The sequence below is a fragment of the Scyliorhinus canicula genome, chromosome 16, assembly GCF_902713615.1.
Source record: "Scyliorhinus canicula chromosome 16, sScyCan1.1, whole genome shotgun sequence".
Lineage (NCBI taxonomy): Eukaryota > Metazoa > Chordata > Chondrichthyes > Carcharhiniformes > Scyliorhinidae > Scyliorhinus > Scyliorhinus canicula.
In genome coordinates this window covers 79,021,433-79,038,347 of record NC_052161.1, presented here as the reverse complement: position 1 = coordinate 79,038,347, position 16,915 = coordinate 79,021,433, and the positions used below count along the sequence as shown (strand labels likewise).

The window sequence follows — 16,915 nt, the reverse complement described above, 5'->3', positions numbered from 1 at the left end:
GGAGCCATTACCAGCGCCTCCAGGCTCGTGCCCACACAGGATGCCATCTCCATCCTCTTCCATGCTGCCCCCTCCCTGTCCATTACCCACTTACGCACCATCGCTGCGTTGGCAGCCCAATAATACCCACAGAGGTTGGGCAGTGCCAGCCCCCCCCTATCCCTGCCCCGCTCCAGAAACACCCTTCTCGCCCTCGGGGTCCCGTGTGCCCACACAAATCCTGTAATGCTCCTGTTAACCTGCCTGAAAAAGGCTTTCGGGATAAGGATGGGCAGGCACTGGAACAGGAACAGAAACCTCGGGAGCACCGTCATCTTGACTGACTGCACCCTACCCGCCAGAGACAGCGGCAGAATGTCCCACCTCTTAAACTCCTCCATTTGCTCCACCAGCCTTGTGAGGTTAAGCTTATGCAAGGCCCCCCAGCTCCTGGCCACCTGAACCCCCAAGTAGCTGAAGCTCCTCTCCGCCCTTTTCAGCGGGAGCCACCCCATCCCCCCCCCTCCTGGTCCCCCGGGTGGACCACAAACAGCTTGCTTTTCCCAAAGTTAAGCTTATACCCTGAGAAACCCCCAAATTCCCGGAGAATCCCCATCATTCCCTCCACCGGGTCCGCCACATACAAAAAAAGGTCGTCCGCGTAGAGCGACACTCGGTGCTCCTCCCCACCCCAAACCACCCCCCTCCAATCCCCCGACTCCCTCAGCGCCATAGCCAGGGGTTCAATTGCCAGCGCAAAAAGTAGGGGGGACAGGGGACACCCCTGCCTCGTCCCTCGATACAATCGAAAATACTCCGACCTCCTCTTATTCGTGGCCACACTCACCATCGGGGCATCATACAACAGCATCGCCCAACTGACAAACCCCTCCCCAAACCCGAACCTTTCCAGCACCTCCCACAAGTACTCCCACTTGACCCTATCAAAGGCCTTCTCTGCATCTAGCGCCACCACTATCTCCGCCTCCCCTTCCACCGCCGGCATCATTATAACGTTCAAGAGCCTCCGTATATTAGTGTTCAGCTGCCTCCTCTTCACAAACCCCGTTTGATCCTCGTGAATAACCTGTGGCACACAGTCCTCAATCCTCGTGGCTAAGATTTTTGGCAACAACTTGGCGTCCACATTCAGGAGTGAGATCGGCCTGTATGACCCACACTGCAGGGGATCCTTGTCTCGCTTAAGAATCAAGGAGATCAGCGCCCGAGACATTGTCGGGGGGCCCAGCAGGTCTGCATACGTCTTGTAAAATTCAACCGGGAACCCATCCGGCCCCGGCGCCTTCCCCGACTGCATGTTCCCTATCCCTTTGACCAGCTCCTCGAGCTCAACTGGCGCCCGTCAGCTCCACCCGTCCCTCCTCCACCCTCGGAAATCTCAGCCGGTCTAAAAAGCGCCCCATCCCCCCCCCTCCGCCGGAGGTTCGGATCGATATAGTCTCTCATAAAAGTCCCTGAAGACCCCATTAATGTCTACCCCCCTCCGCACCACATTTCCTCCCTGATCTTTAACACCACCAATCTCCCTGGCCGCATCCCGCTTACGGAGCTGGTGTGCCAGCATCCTGCTCGCCTTCTCCCCATACTCGTACACCGCTCCCTGAGCCTTTCTCCATTGAGCCTCCACCTTTCTGGTGGTCAACAAGTCAAACTCAGCCCAAAGGCTGCGCCGCTCCCTCAGCAATCCCTCCTCCGGGGCCTCCGCGTACCTCCTGTCCACCCTCACCGTCTCCCCCACCAATCTCTCCCTTTCTCTCTGCTCCCCTCTCTCCCTGTGGGTCTGAAGGGAGATCAACTCTCCCCGAACCACCGCCTTCAGCGCCTCCCAGACCGTCCCCACTCGGACCTCCCCATTATCGTTGACCTCTAGATACCCCTCGATACATCCTCGAACCCGCCCCCTCACCTCCTCGTCCGCCAGCAACCCCACCTCCAAGCGCCACAGCGGGCGCTGGTCCCCCTCCTTCCCCAGCTCGAGGTCCACCCAATGCGGGGCATGGTCTGAAATGGCTATCCCCATTACCAGGCTCCAAATCTGGAATCCGGCCCAACATGCGCCACATGAAACCTGCATCATCCCAATTTGGGGCGTATACATTGACCAGCACCACCCGCTCCCCTTGTAGCTTGCCGCTCACCATCGCGTACCTCCCTCCGCTGTCTGCCACCACACTCGACGCCTCAAACAACACCCTCTTCCCCACCAGGATCGCCACCCCCTGGTTTTTTGCATCCAGCCCCGAATGAAACACTTGGCCCACCCACCCCTTCCTTAACCTAACCTGATCCGCCACTTCAGGTGCGTCTCCTGAAGCATAGCCACGTTCGCCTTCAGCCCCCTCAGGTGCGTGAACACGCGGGACTGTTTAACCGGCCCATTCAGTCCCCTCGCATTCCAGGTGATCAGCCGGATCGGAGGGCCACCTGCCCCCCTCCCCCGTCGACTAGCCATCACCCTTCTGTAATCCGCCACGTGCCCGCGCCCCCCGCTCAGCCTGTTCCCCACAGCGACAGACCCCCATCCCGACCCCCTCTGCACGCTCCTGCTCCTTCTTGGCCATTCCAGCAGCAACCCGGTATCCCCCCTCTTTTGCCCCCCCCAAAGCTAGGGCCCCCCCCCTAGCTGCGTAACTCCAGTCATTGTACTTCCGTAAGTCAGCCGACTCCTGCTGACCCCGGCTGCTCCCGCCACACCAATTACCCTCCCAGGTGACACACATCCATTCCCCCAATGCCGACCTTGCCCCCTGCGTCTCCAGCGCGGGAGAAAAGCCCGCGCCCCCATCCCAAGCCCCGCCCCCGACCCAAAACGCGGGAAGACAGGCACATGACCAAACAGGGCCGGGAACCCCACCTAAACCCGCAACCAGTGAAATAATAAAAACCCCAACGTGATATGATAAAACACCCAAGTAAACAGATAACAGTCCCGAAAAGCAGACAAAAAAAAACAGAACAGCAAAAAAACACCGTCCAATAGAACCAAAAAGAAAAAAGTGAAAGGATATCAAGGAGGACAAAGCCTCCGGGTTGTGTACAATGTTGCCCAGCCCCCAGTCTTCAGTTCAAGTCCAGCTTCTCTGCCTGCACAAAAGTCCAGGCCTCCTCCGGGGAGTCAAAGTAAAGTTGGTGGTCTTTATAGGTGACCCACAGGCGTGCCGGCTGCAACAGGCCAAACTTGACCTCCTTCTTGTGGAGCACTGCCTTCGCCCGGTTAAACCCAGCCCTACTCTTCGCCACCTCCGCACGCCAGTCCTGGTAGATCCTGATCTCCGTATTCTCCCACTTGCTACTCCTCTCCCTCTTCACCCAACGAAGCACACACTCATGGTCGACCAAGCGTTGAATGCGGACCAGCACCGCCCTGGGCGGCTCGTTCGGCCTGGGCCTCCGCAGCATCACCCGATGGGCACCCTCCAGCTCCAGGGATCCCCGGAACGAACCCGCACCCATCAACGAGTTCAGCATCAGGACCACGTAGGCCCCCAAATCCGAACCTTCCAGCCCCTCCGGGAGGCCCAAAATCCGCAGATTCTTCCGGCGGGAGCGATTCTCCATCTCCTCCATCCTTGCCAACCATTTCTTGTGAAGCGCCTCGTGTGACTCCACCTTCACCGCCAGGCCCAGGAGTTCGTCCTCGCTCTCCGAAGCCTTCTGCTGCAGCTCCCGAATCTCCGCAGCCTGTGCCGTCTGACTCACCCCCGAGCCTGTCCAGCGATGCCCTCAACGGCTCCAGGATCTCAGACGTTAGTTCCTTGGAAGGAGCGCAGCAGCAGCTCCTGCTGCTCCCTCGCCCACTGCTGCTACGCTGCCGGTTCCCTGCCCGCCGCCATCGTGTCCTTTCTGCCTCGCACCTTCTTCTGCTGCAAAGTTAATTTTCTGGTCGCTCCACTTCTAGTCCAGCCCATCCACCGGCCGCCAAGCACAGAGGCTGTGTTCCCACCCGGGGAAAATTCAAAACAGCGCCATTGCGGGCCCTTAAAAGAGCCCAAAAGTCCAAAAATAGCGGGAGCCACCGAACGTGCGGCTTAGCACTGCATCGCCGCAACCAGAAGTCCTAGGGGTACATTCATCATGGTTTATTTTAAACTTGTATTTCTGCAATTCTCCAAGCTTTTGCTTCGCCGTCTCTTGCTTCTTGTACGAGCTAGTTCAATATTCATTTGCCAATTTTTTGTGTTTCCAATTTATCTGGGCCAGTTTCGTTTTTATCATTTTAAAATTATCGTTTTTCTAACCTAGTGCCTTTATCTTTGTTTGCCTTCTGAGTTTAGCTGGTTTAGCTCAGTGAGCTAGACAGCTAGTTTGTGATGCAGACCAAGGCCAGCAGCGCGGGTTCATTTCCCGTTACCGGGTTCCCCGAACAGGCGCCGAAATGGGGCGACTAGGGGCTTTTCACAGTAACTTTATACTTGTGACAATAAAACAACAAAGAAGAAGAGCAAAGAAAAATTACAGCACAGGGACAGGCGCTTCGGCCCACCAAGCCTGCGCTGATCCAGATCCTCTATCTAAAAGCTTATTATTATATTGAATCCAGTCATGTTCTGCATGTTGCTTGTGAGCTATTCCCTTGCCCTTACATTGGCTACTTGTTCCATTACATTTCCTAAATCCAACATGGTCCCATTTCTTGCATTGATTTTTAAAAAAATATATTCTTTATTCTCCTTTTTCACATTTTCTCACAAATTTACACACACCAACAATAAATAATAATCAGTAACAAATATGTCAATCCCCATATCAATAACAACGATCCCATCCTCTCACCAAACCCCAAACATTAGCCCGCATGCTCACATAAACAAATGGCAGAAAGGAATCAGGAATCACCAATCACCCATAGTCACCATTAACCCCCCCCCCAACTAATCTACGGTGTTATCCAGTTCTCGAAAGTGCATAATGAATAATGCCCATGAATTATGCCGGGAACCGTGGGGCCGCACGGTAGCATAGTGGTTAGCATAAATGCTTCACAGCTCCAGGGTCCCAGGTTCGGTTCCCGGCTGGGTTACTGTCTGTGCGGAGTCTGCACGTCCTCCCTGTGTGTGCGTGGGTTTCCTCCGGGTGCTCCGGTTTCCTCCCACAGTCCAAAGATGTGCGGGTTAGGTGGATTGGCCATGCTAAATTGCCCGTAGTGTCCTAAAAAGTAAGGTTAAGGGGGAGTTGTTGGGTTACGGGTATAGGGTGGATACATGAGTTTGAGTAGGGTGATCATTGCTCGGCACAACATCGAGGGCCGAAGGACCTGTACTGTTCCATGTTCTATGTTCTAATTGTAGAACCCCCCCCCCCCCCAGTTTAAACTTAACCTTCTCAAGAGTGGGTCCGGGTCCAGTTTCACGTGCACCACTTTAGAAATTACCCTAAAAACCTCCTTCCAGTAATCCTAAACATTTCCCCCTGCTCCAGCCCATACTTTGCTTCCAGTTCCTTCAATCCTGAAAACCGACCCCCAAGAAACAAATCTTTTAGCATCTTAATCCCCTTCTCTTCTCATTTCCGGAAAATTCCATCCCACCTCCCTGGCTCAAATCTGTGGTTCCCCCGAATCGGCATTTCCCTTGACACTGCCCTCAACCCGAAGTGTTGGCGAAACTGCCTCCAAATTCTCAATGAAGCTATTATTACCGGACTCCGAGTATTTTCTCGGGGCCATAGGGAGCAGCGCTGCTGCTACCGCTTTCAATCCCGACCCCCTGCACAAACTCTCCTCCATTCTGACCCACTGGGTATCAACCCCTCTGACCCAGCTCCGCACCGTCTCCACATTCGCTGCCCAGTAGTAATACATCAGGTTTGGAAGACCCAAACCCCCTGCCTGCCTTCCTCTCTAGCAGCACCTTTCTAACTCTGGCCACCTTCCCTCCCCATATGAATGACGTAATCCTTCCCTCAATCTCTCTGAAAATAGCCATTGGCAGGAAAATCGGCAGGCATTGAAAAATAAACAGAAATCGCGGCAACACGTTCAGTTTAATGGCCTGTACTCGACCTGCCAGTGGCAGAGGGAGACCATCCCACCTTGCCAGATCGGCTTTCACTCTCCCCACCAAACTAGAAATGTTGTAACTGTGGAGTCCCCCCACTCCCGGGCAACCTGCACCCCCCCCCCCCCCCTACCCCCCCCGTACCGGAAGTGAGTTCCTACGAAACTCATCTCCAAACTCCTTGGCCTTGGCTCCTCCCTCAGCGACTGGATCCTGAACTTTCTAATCCACAGACCACAATCAAGTAAAGATAGGCAACAACACCTCCTCCACGACCATCCTCAACACCGGTGCCCCACAAGGCTGTGTCCTCAGCCCCTACAATACTCCTTATACACCTCCAAATTCCCCTCCAGCTCGATTTTCAAATTTGCTGTTGATACCACGGTAGTGAGTCGGAGTTCAAACAATGATGAGACAGAGTATAGGAATGAGATAGAGAATCTGGTGAACTGGTGCGACGACAATAATCTCTCCCTCAATGTCAGCAAAACTAAGGAGATTATCATCGACTTCAGGAAGCGTAGTGAAGAACATGCTCCTGTTTACATCAATGGGAACGAAGTTGAAAGGGTTGAGAGCTTCCAAGTTTTTAGGTGTACAGATCACCAACAGCCTGTCTTGGTCCCCCCATGCCGACACTATAGTTAAGAAAGCCCACCAATGACTCTACTTTCTCAGAAGACTGAGGAAATTTGGCATGTCAGCTATGACCCTCACCACCTTCTACAGATGCACCATAGAGCGCATTCTTTCTGGTTGTATTGCAGCTTGCTATGGTTCTACCCAAGACCGCAAGAAACTACAAAAGGTCGCGAATGTAGCCCAGTCCATCACGCAAACCAGCCTCCCATCCATTGACTATCTATAATTCCCACTGCCTCAGAAAGGCAGCCAGCATAATTAAGGACCCCACGCACCCCGGACATACTCTCTTCCACCTCCTTCAATCAGGAAAAAGATACCAAAGTTTGAGGTCACGTACCAACCGACTCGAGAACAGCATCTTGCCTACTGCCATCAGACTTTTGAATGGACCTACCTCGTATTAAGTTTATCTTTTCTCTACACCTTGCTATAACTGTAACATTATATTCTGCAGTCTCTCCTTCCCTATGTACGGTAAGCATTGTTTGTACAGCATGCAAGAAACAATACTTTGCACTGTATACTAATACTTGTGACAATAATAAATCAAATCAAAAAGTGAGTCCCTGCCCTACAGAACGGCAGCCCCCCCCCCCGTCTAGATTTAGTTTGTACCCCAAGAGAGACCCAAACACTCGCAGCAGCTCCAGTATTCGCCCTATTGAGCCATTCGGTTCCGACACATATAATAATAAGTCATCGGCATATAAGGACACCCTATGCTCTACCCCCGCCCCCCCCTGCACTATTCCTTTCCATACCCCCGAACTTCTTAATGTGATGGCCAAAGGCTCAATCAAGAGTGCAAACAGCAGGGGGGACATTGGACATCCCTGCCAAGTCCCACGGTGGAGAGAAAAGTATCTCGAGCTGATGTTGTTTGTGCGGACACTCGCACTCGGCTCCTTATATAGTAGCTTTACCCAGGTCACAAATGGTCCAATCCCAAACCACTCCAGAACTGCCATCAAGTACCCCATTCTAATTTCTTGCATTGATGATGTAGAAAGTAGTCCTGGGAACGCTACAGAAACTCATCCAGTTCTTTGCCACTTAATGTTATTTTTATCGCAGTTCATCTGAGCAACTGCCTGCAATTCCCTCTCTCTCAAAGGTATGTTGCCTCCCGGGTGCCAGGGCCAGGGATGTCTCGGATCGTGTCTTCAGGATCCTGAAGGGGGAGGGTGAGCAGCCAGAAGTCGTGGTGCACATTGGTACCAACGACGTAGGTAGGAAAAAGGGTGTGGAGGTAATAAACACGTTTAGGGAGTTAGGCTGGAAGTTAAAGGCCAGGGCAGACAGAGTTGTCATCTCTGGTTTGTTGCCGGTGCCACGTGATAGCGAGGCTAGGAATAGGGAGAGAGTGCAGTTGAACACGTGGCTGCAGGAATGGTGTAGGAGGGAGGGCTTCAGGTATTTGGATAATTGGAGCGCATTCTGGGGAAGGTGGGACCTGTACAAGCAGGACGGGTTGCATCTGAACCAGAGGGGCACCAATATCCTGGGGGGGAGGTTTTCTAGTACTCTTCGGGAGGGTTTAAACTAATTTGGCAGGGGAATGGGAACCGGATTTGTAGTCCAGAAACTAAGGAAGCCGATATTCAGGACGCCAAAGCATGTAGTGATGCAGTGGGGAAGGTAATACTGACAAAGGAGAGTACTTGCAGGCAAGGAGATGGGTTGAAGTGTGTATACTTTAATGCAAGAAGCATCAGGAATAAGGTGGGTGAACTTAAGGCACGGATCGGTACTTGGGACTACGATGTGGTGGCCATCACAGAAACTTGGATAGAAGAGGGGCAGAAATGGTTGTTGGAGGTCCCTGGTTATAGATGTTTCAACAAGATTAGGGAGGATGGTAAAAGAGGTGGGGGGGGGGGTGGCATTGTTAATTAGAGATAGTATAACAGCTGCAGAAAGGCAGTTCGAGGGGGATCTGCCTACTGAGGTAATATGGGTTGAAGTCAGAAATAGGAAAGGAGCAGTCACCTTGTTGGGAGTTTTCTATAGGCCCCCCAATAGCAGCAGAGATGTGGAGGAACAGATTGGGAAACCGATTTTGGAAAGGTGCAGAAGTCACAGGGTAGTAGTCATGGGTGACTTCAACTTCCCAAACATTGAGTGGAAACTCTTTAGATCACATAGTTTGGATGGGGTAGTGTTTGTGCAGTGTGTCCAGGAAGCTTTTCTAACACAGTATGTAGATTGCCCGACCAGAGGGGAGGCCATATTGGATTTAGTACTTGGTAATGAACCAGGGCAGGTGATAGATTTGTTAGTGGGGGAGCATTTTGGAGGTAGTGACCACAATTCTGTGACTTTCATTTTAGTTATGGAGAGGGATAGGTGCGTGCAACAGGGCAAGGTTTATAATTGGGGGAAGGGTAAATACAATGCTGTCAGACAAGAATTGAAGTGTAGAAGTTGGGAACATAGGCTGTCAGGGAAGGACACAAGTGAAATGTGGAACTTGTTCAAGGAACAGGTACTGCGTGTCTTTGATATGTATGTCCCTGTCAGGCAGGGAAGAGATGGTCGAGTGAGGGAACCATGGTTGACAAGAGAGGTTGCATGTCTTGTTAAGAGGAAGAAGGAGACTTATGTAAGGCTGAAGAAACAAGGCTCAGACATGGCGCTGGAGGGATACAAGATAGCCAGGAGGGAACTGAAGAAAGGGATTAGGAGAGCTAAGAGAGGGCATGAAAAATCTTTGGCAGGTAGGATCAAGGAAAACCCCAAGGTCTTTTACACATATGTGAGAAATATGAGAATGACTAGAGCGAGGGTAGATCCGATCAAGGACAGTAGCGGGAGATTGTGTATTGAGTCTGAAGAGATAGGAGAGGTCTTGAACGAGTACTTTTCTTCAGTATTTACAAACGAGAGGGGCCATATTGTTGGAGAGGACAGTGTGAAACAGACTGATAAGCTCGAGGAGATACTTGTCAGGAAGGAAGATGTGTTGCGCGTTTTGAAAAACTTGAGGATAGACAAGTCCCCCGGGCCTGACGGGATATATCCAAGGATTCTATGGGAAGCAAGAAATGAAATTGCAGAGCCGTTGGCAATGATCTTTTCGTCCTCGCTGTCAACAGGGGTGGTACCAGAGGATTGGAGAGTGGCGAATGTCGTGCCCCTGTTTAAAAAAGGGAATAGGGATAACCCTGGGAATTACAGTTAGTCTTACTTCGGTGGTAGGCAAAGTAATGGAAAGGGTACTGAGGGATAGGATTTCTGAGCATCTGGAAAGGAACTGCTTGATTAGGGATGGTCAGCACGGATTTGTGAGGGGTAGGTCTTGCCTTACAAGTCTTATTGACTTCTTTGAGGAGGTGACCAAGCATGTGGATGACGGTAAAGCAGTGGATGTAGTGTACATGGATTTTAGTAAGGCATTTGATAAAGTTCCCCATTGTAGGCTTGTGCAGAAAGTAAGGAGGCATGGGATAGTGGGAAATTTGGCCAGTTGGATAACAAACTGGCTAACCGATAGAAGACAGAGAGTGGTGGTGGATGGCAAATATTCAACCTGGAGCCCAGTTATCAGTGGTGTACCGCAGGGATCAGTTCTGGGTCCTCTGCTGTTTGTGATTTTCATTAACGACTTGGATGAGGGAGTTGAAGGGTGGGTCAGTAAATTTGCAGATGATACGAAGATTGGTGGAGTTGTGGATAGTGAGGAGGGCTGTTGTCGGCTTCAAAGAGACATAGATAGAATGCAGAGCTGGGCTGAGAAGTGGCAGATGGAGTTTAACCCTGAAAAGTGTGAGGTTGTCCATTTTGGAAGGACAAATATGAATGCGGAATACAGGGTTAACGGTAGGGTTCTTGGCCATGTGGAGGAGCAAAGAGATCTTGGGGTCTATGTTCATAGATCTTTGAAAGTTGCCACTCAAGTGGATAGAGCTGTGAAGAAGGCCAATGGTGTGCTAGCGTTCATTAGCAGAGGGAGAGCCGTGAGGTGATGATGCAGCTGTACAAAACCTTGGTCAGGCCACATTTGGAGTACTGTGTGCAGTTCTGGTCGCCTCATTTTAGGAAGGATGTGGAAGCTTTGGAAAAGGTGCAAAGGAGATTTACCAGGATGTTGCCTGGAATGGAGAGTAGGTCATACGAGGAAAGGTTGAGGGTGCTAGGCCTTTTCTCATTAGAACGGAGAAGGATGAGGGGCGACTTGATAGAGGTTTATAAGATGATTAGGGGAATGGATAGAGTAGACAGTCAGAGACTTTTTTCCCCGGGTGGAACACACCATTACAAGAGGACATAAATTTAAGATAAATGGTGGAAGATATAGAGGGATTGTCAGAGGTAGGTTCTTTACCCAGAGAGTAGTGGGGGCATGGAATGCACTGCCTGTGGAAGTAGTTGAGTCGGAAACGTTAGGGACCTTCAAGCGGCTATTGGATAGGTACATGGATTAGGGTAGAATAATGGAGTGTAGGTTAACTTCTTAAGGGCAGCACGGTAGCATTGTGGATAGCACAATTGCTTCACAGCTCCAGGGTCCCAAGTTCGATTTCGACTTGGGTCACTGTCTGTGTGGAGTCTGCACATCCTCGCCGTGACTGTGTGGGTTTCCTCCGGGTACACCGGTTTCCTCCCACAGTCCAAAGATGTGCAGGTTGGGTGGATTGGCCATGAAAATTGTCCAAAATTCTTTGATTAACCTAGGACAAAAGTTCGGCGCAACATCGTGGGCCGAAGGGCCTGTTCTGTGCTGTATTTCTCTATCTATCTATCTCTCTATCTCAACATACTGGGGTGGAAATTGGTTTCAGCCAATGTTTGAACGCTGTGACTCACAGACTCGCATGTTTGAGGCTCACTGAGAAATTGGGTCTTGGGACTCTTACCGAAATGAAATGAAAACGCTTATTGTCACGAGTAGGCTTCAATGAAGTTACTGTGAAAAGCCCCGAGTCGCCACATTCCGGCGCCTGTTCGGGGAGGCTGGTACGGTAATTGAACCGTGCTGCTGGCCTGCCTTGCTCTGCTTTAAATGCCAGAGATTTAGCCCAGTGTGCTAAACCAGCCCCTTTCAATCCCCTTTTCAATCATTTCGGTGTCATTATCCAGAGGCAGTTTACCCCACAGAGGATGTATGAGGAGGGTAACCGATCGGCGGGATGGTGAATGGAGTGGCATTGTCCCCAGAAATTTGTACGTTTTGCTCCACTTTTTCCAACTCTTGTTCTTTCTCCTGATAGTTCAATGTTTTGAGCTTTGTGGGTGTTCAAGAATTGGTCACGGTTGCTCTCATTGGCACAAGGAGGCTGTTCCCTCATTGATCTTTATCTACTAATCTTTTCCAATCCTGCAACCCATGGAGGTAAATACAACAAATAATGAGAAGGTTTATGGAGACGAGCAGCAGAAAATAATGAGTCCAGGGCTGTGTCGGCCCAGCAGCAGGAGCTTGCTGATCTAGTCTGAGACACTCTGGCGTAGTGGGCTAACGGCAGGACTTAAGCTGCCAGTTAGTGAGGCATGCTGAAAGCAATGTCACCGTACGTGTTTCTGATCACTATCTGAGGACGCTTGCTTCAAAGAGCTCTGTGGATTTTAGGTCAGATTTGGATAATCCTGGCTCTGGTACAAATAGTCTCCTTCAGTGCTGGAAATTCTATTTGGCCCAGCAGTATTGTGCAAGTGATTCAATTCCACCCTTCCCTCATAAAATTTACAGTGCAGAAGGGAGACCATTCGGCCCATTGAGTCTGCGCGTCTTTGGACTGTGGGAGGAAACCGGAGCACCCTGAGGAAACCCACGCAGATACGGGGAGAACGTGCAGACTCCGCACAGACAGTGACCCAGAGGGGAATCAAACCTGGGACCCTGGCGCTGTGAAGCCACAGTGCTAATCACTTGTGCTACCGTTCTGCCCTAAACACTACTATTTGTTTTTCAATTAAGGGGCCAATCCACTTAACCTGCATACCTTTGAGTTGTGGCGGTGAAACCCACGCAGACATGAGGAGAATGCACAAACTCCACATGGACGGTGACCCAGGGCTGGGATTCGAACCCGGGCCCTCGGTGTCGCAGTCCCAGTGCTAACCACTGTGCTACATGACACCCAAACAGTTGATCTGTCATCAATTTCTGTTTGCGGAAGGGAGTCCCAAACTTCTACCACCCTATGAGTGAAAAATAATTTCTTAATTTCACTCCTGGACAGTCTGGTTCTAACTTTTAGACTTTGCCCCTAGTCCTAGACTCCCTAATCAGTGGAAATAGATTCTATGTGTTCTCCTTAATTTCTTAAAACTGATCAAATCACCTCTTAAAATTCTGAATTTTGATGTTTATGAAATAAATGTTTGATGGGATAAGAGTTTATAGATTGTTTATTTTGGTCAACTATGAAAATAAATGAAATAAGGATACATTTTTATCCTTTTGTGCAGGTAATTCTGTACACGTTGCTGAGCCAGGAACGCAGGGGAGATCCAGAGGCTGGATTTCTGCTCTATCTCAAAACTGGTGCCATGCATCCAGTACCAGGCAATCGTATGGACAGGAGAGGTATAAAACAATTGGGAAATTCATGGCATGCAAATTATTGGGCCATAGCTTCTGTGAAATGGTAGAATGTGCTTTCTCTGGGGCTGGCATTGTGTTTGGGAACCCTGAGTTGGAGCTGGGCCCTGGTCAGAGCCGGCTGGCAGGGTTGTTTACGCCAGGTTGAGTTTCTCCTGTGCTGGCAAGTTCACTGTGTGAAATGAATGGGTGTGAGCGATGCTGGCTCCAGATCACCATCCACTGACTTTCCTGTTGGAAGCCCACACGTGGAGGTCAGGAGAAGGCAGGATTTGACTTGACCCTGATGGCTTTTACCAGCTGAGCCCTGGCAACTAAACATTGACTACTTGGGCAAGCTTAGCCATGAATTTAAAGCCATTGGGTCAGTGCCCTCGTGGAAAACAGGGATAAAATCCAGCACAAGAGGAGGAGGTAAAACTACCCAACATGAATGGGGATACCAGGCATTACTAGCCAAAGTTTTGAAAAGGATCAAAGACAGGTGTTTGTTGCGCCATTGTATCCTATAGACTAGAACAGGCCATCTTTGTCTCGACTGAGGTAGAGTCTCTTGACTGAGTCTCATCCTGGGTAATGATTAACCTCCGTTTCCCAGAGAAAGCATACAATATCTTGGGTTTTATTAATAATAATAACTTATTGTCACAAATAGGCTTCAATGAAGTTACTGTGAAAAGCCCCTACATTCCGGCGCCTGTTCGGGGAGGCTGGTACGGGAATTGAACCCATGCTGCTGGCCTTGTTCTGCATTACAACCCAGCTGTTTAGCCCACTGAGCTAAACCAGCCCCACAGAGGCATAAAGTACAAGAATGAGATTTTGCTGAATTTGCACCCGAAGGCGGATACTGTTGGGATGCAGATCAACCTCTCCACCCTGTGCCCAGGCATGAGGGGGATGCTGGAATTCTTGACTCTCGAGTAGGTCAAATTTGAACTGGGGGGAAGTATGGAGGGAGTTCTACAATTCATGGGCGTTAGTCATTATGCACTTTCGAGAATTGGATTACATGGGAGGGTTGGGGGAGGGGGACTATGCGTTAATGATGACTATGGATGATTCCTGATTCCTTTTTTGTTATTTGTTTATGTTAACATGTGGGCTAATGTTTGGGGGGGGGGGGGGGGGGGAGAGGATGGGATTGTTGTTATTGATATGGGGATTGACATTTCATTTGTTACTGATTATTGTTTATTGTTGGTGGGTGTAAATTTGGGAGAAAATGTGAAAAAGGAGGAGAATAAAAATATTTTAAAAAGACAGAGCGAGGGAGATCTGGAAGGCACTGTCTGAGAGTGTGGTGGAGGCAGGTTCCACACAGCGAAGGAGATCTAGAACGCATTGTCAGAGAGTGCGGTGGAGGCAGGTTCTACACTCTGAGGGGAATCTGGAAGGCACTGCGATGGAAGCATGTTCTTTTTTTTCTCTTTTTTTCTGAGTATCCAATTATTTTTTTTCCAATTGAAGGGTAATTTAGCATGACCAATCCAACTAACATGCACATCTTTGGGTTGTGGGGGTGAAACCCACGCAGACACGGGGAGAATGTGCAAACTCCACACGGACAGTGATCATGGACACTGAGTGTTCAGTGCCGTAGTCCCAATGCTATCCCCTGCGCCACGTGCCACCACTTTGGAAGCATGTTCAATCTAGGCCAGGGGTGGGCAAACTTTTCCGTGCAAGGGCCACATTCAGAAATTCATAATTTTAAAGGGCCGCATAGTATATTAAGTAAAATAATTAATATTTTAAATAGCCAAAATAAAAGGTCTTTAAAGAAAAAAAAGCACATTTATTTGAAAAACAAAGTAACTCAGTAAGTAACAGAACAATGTCAATGAGAATGATGCATCTGACTGCAGTCATTTACCAGTTTGTTGAAATCAGGTGTCAAGTTGCTTGTGCTGATCATTAACACTGACAGAAGCACAGCCTAGCCGAGTCAACGATAATAACGCGCGTAGTGGGGTGGATGAGTGGGACTGTCTCATTGGTCAGTTTAGTTGGGGGTGCGACCAATAGGAGTCCAGGTTACAAACAAGTTTATTATTGTTTGTAACCTGGACTCCTATTGGTCGCACCCCCAACTAAACCGACCAATGAGACAGCCCCACTCATCCACCCCACTACGCGCGTTTTTATGCGGCCCGCCAATGAGGTGCCCGGAATCATAACCGACATTTTTGAAAAGCCGCCGGGGGAAAGCCGCTGAAGTAAATGCGCTTATTCAATAAGCGCTCTTACTTCAGCGGCTTTTCCCCGGCGGCTTTTCAAAAATGCCGGTTACGATTCCGGGCACCTCATTGGCGGGCCGCATAAAAGCCTTTGTCGGGCCGCATGCGGCCTGCGGGCCGTAGTTTGCCCACCCCTGATCTAGGCATTCAGAAGATAATTAGTTATCTGAAAAGGTTGAATGTGCAGGGTTACTGGGAGAAGGCTGCGAAATGGCACTTGGTGAAATGCTCATTCGGAAAGCAGCTGCAGAGATGTTGGGATGGATGGCCACCACCTGAACTGTGACAATTCTGTGATATGGCGGCAATACTCCCTGCAGTCTCTCACATCCACTGCCCTGCGCACGCACCTCCCCGTGCAACTCCCCAAGCACATGCACCTCCCCATGCACACGAGCACCTGGGAGCTTCCCCACCCCCAACGCCACGCAACACAGATGGAGAAGGTAGTCAAGAAGGCATACGGCATGCTTGCCTTTATGGGCCGGGGCATTGAGTATAAAATTAATTGGCAAGTCATGTTGAAGCTGTATAGAACCTTAGGCCGCACTTGGAGTATAGTGTTCAATTCTGGTCGCCACACTACCAGAAGGATGTGGAGGCTTTAGAGAGGGTGTAGAAGAGATTTACCAGGATGTTGCCTGTTGTGGAGGGCATTAGCTATGTTGAGCGGTTGAATAAACTCTGTTTGTTCTCACTGGAACGACGGAGGTTGAGGGGCGACCTGATAGAGGTCTACAAAATTATGAGGGGCATAGACAGAGTTGATAGTCAGAGGCTCAGGGTAGAGGGGTCAATTACAGGGGGCATAGGTTTAAGGTGCGAGGGGCAAGTTTTAGAGGAGATGTACGAGGCAATGTTTTTTTACACAGAGGGTAGTGGGTGCCTGGAACTCATTGCCGGAGGAGGTGGTGGAAGCAGGGATGATAGTGACATTTAAGGGGCACCTTGACAAATACATGAATAGGATGGGAATAGAGGGATATGGACCCCGGAAGTGTAGAAAATTTTAGTTTAGATGGGCAGCATGGTCGGTGCAGGCTTGGAGGGCCGAAGAGACTGTTCCTGTGCTGTACTTTTCTTTGTTCTTTGTCATGGTTTTGGGTTTGGAAGGTTCTGTACAAGGAGACTTGGTGAGTTTTTGCAGTGCATCTTATAGTTGGTACATACTGCTGTTACTGTTTGTCGGTGGTGGAGGGGTTGAATGTTTGTGGAAGGGGGAGCAATCGAGTGGGCTGCTTTTTCTTGGATGGTGTTGAGCTTTTTTTTTTAAAAAGAGTACCCAATTCATTTTTTCCATTTAAGGGGCAACTTAGCGTGGCCAATCCACCTAGCTTGCACATCTTTGGATTGTGGGGGTGAAACCCACACAAACACGGGGAGAATGTGCTAGCTCCATACGGACAGTGACCCAGAGCCGTGATCGAACCTGGGACCTCGGCGCCGTGAGGCAGCAATGCTAACTACTGTGCCATCATGCTGTGTTA

At 50.0% G+C, this 16,915-nt stretch overlaps 1 protein-coding gene across 1 annotated transcript in view; it reads left to right on the top strand.

Annotated features, from left to right (window-relative positions):
- The window catches only part of dna2 (DNA replication helicase/nuclease 2), a 166,285-nt gene that overhangs the window by 56,921 nt on the left and 92,449 nt on the right, over positions 1-16,915 (top strand). Inside the window, exon 8 of the mRNA XM_038821845.1 lies at positions 13,056-13,173. Within this exon, the coding sequence (XP_038677773.1) occupies positions 13,056-13,173 (118 nt within the window). The remainder of the gene's footprint in view (positions 1-13,055; positions 13,174-16,915) is intronic.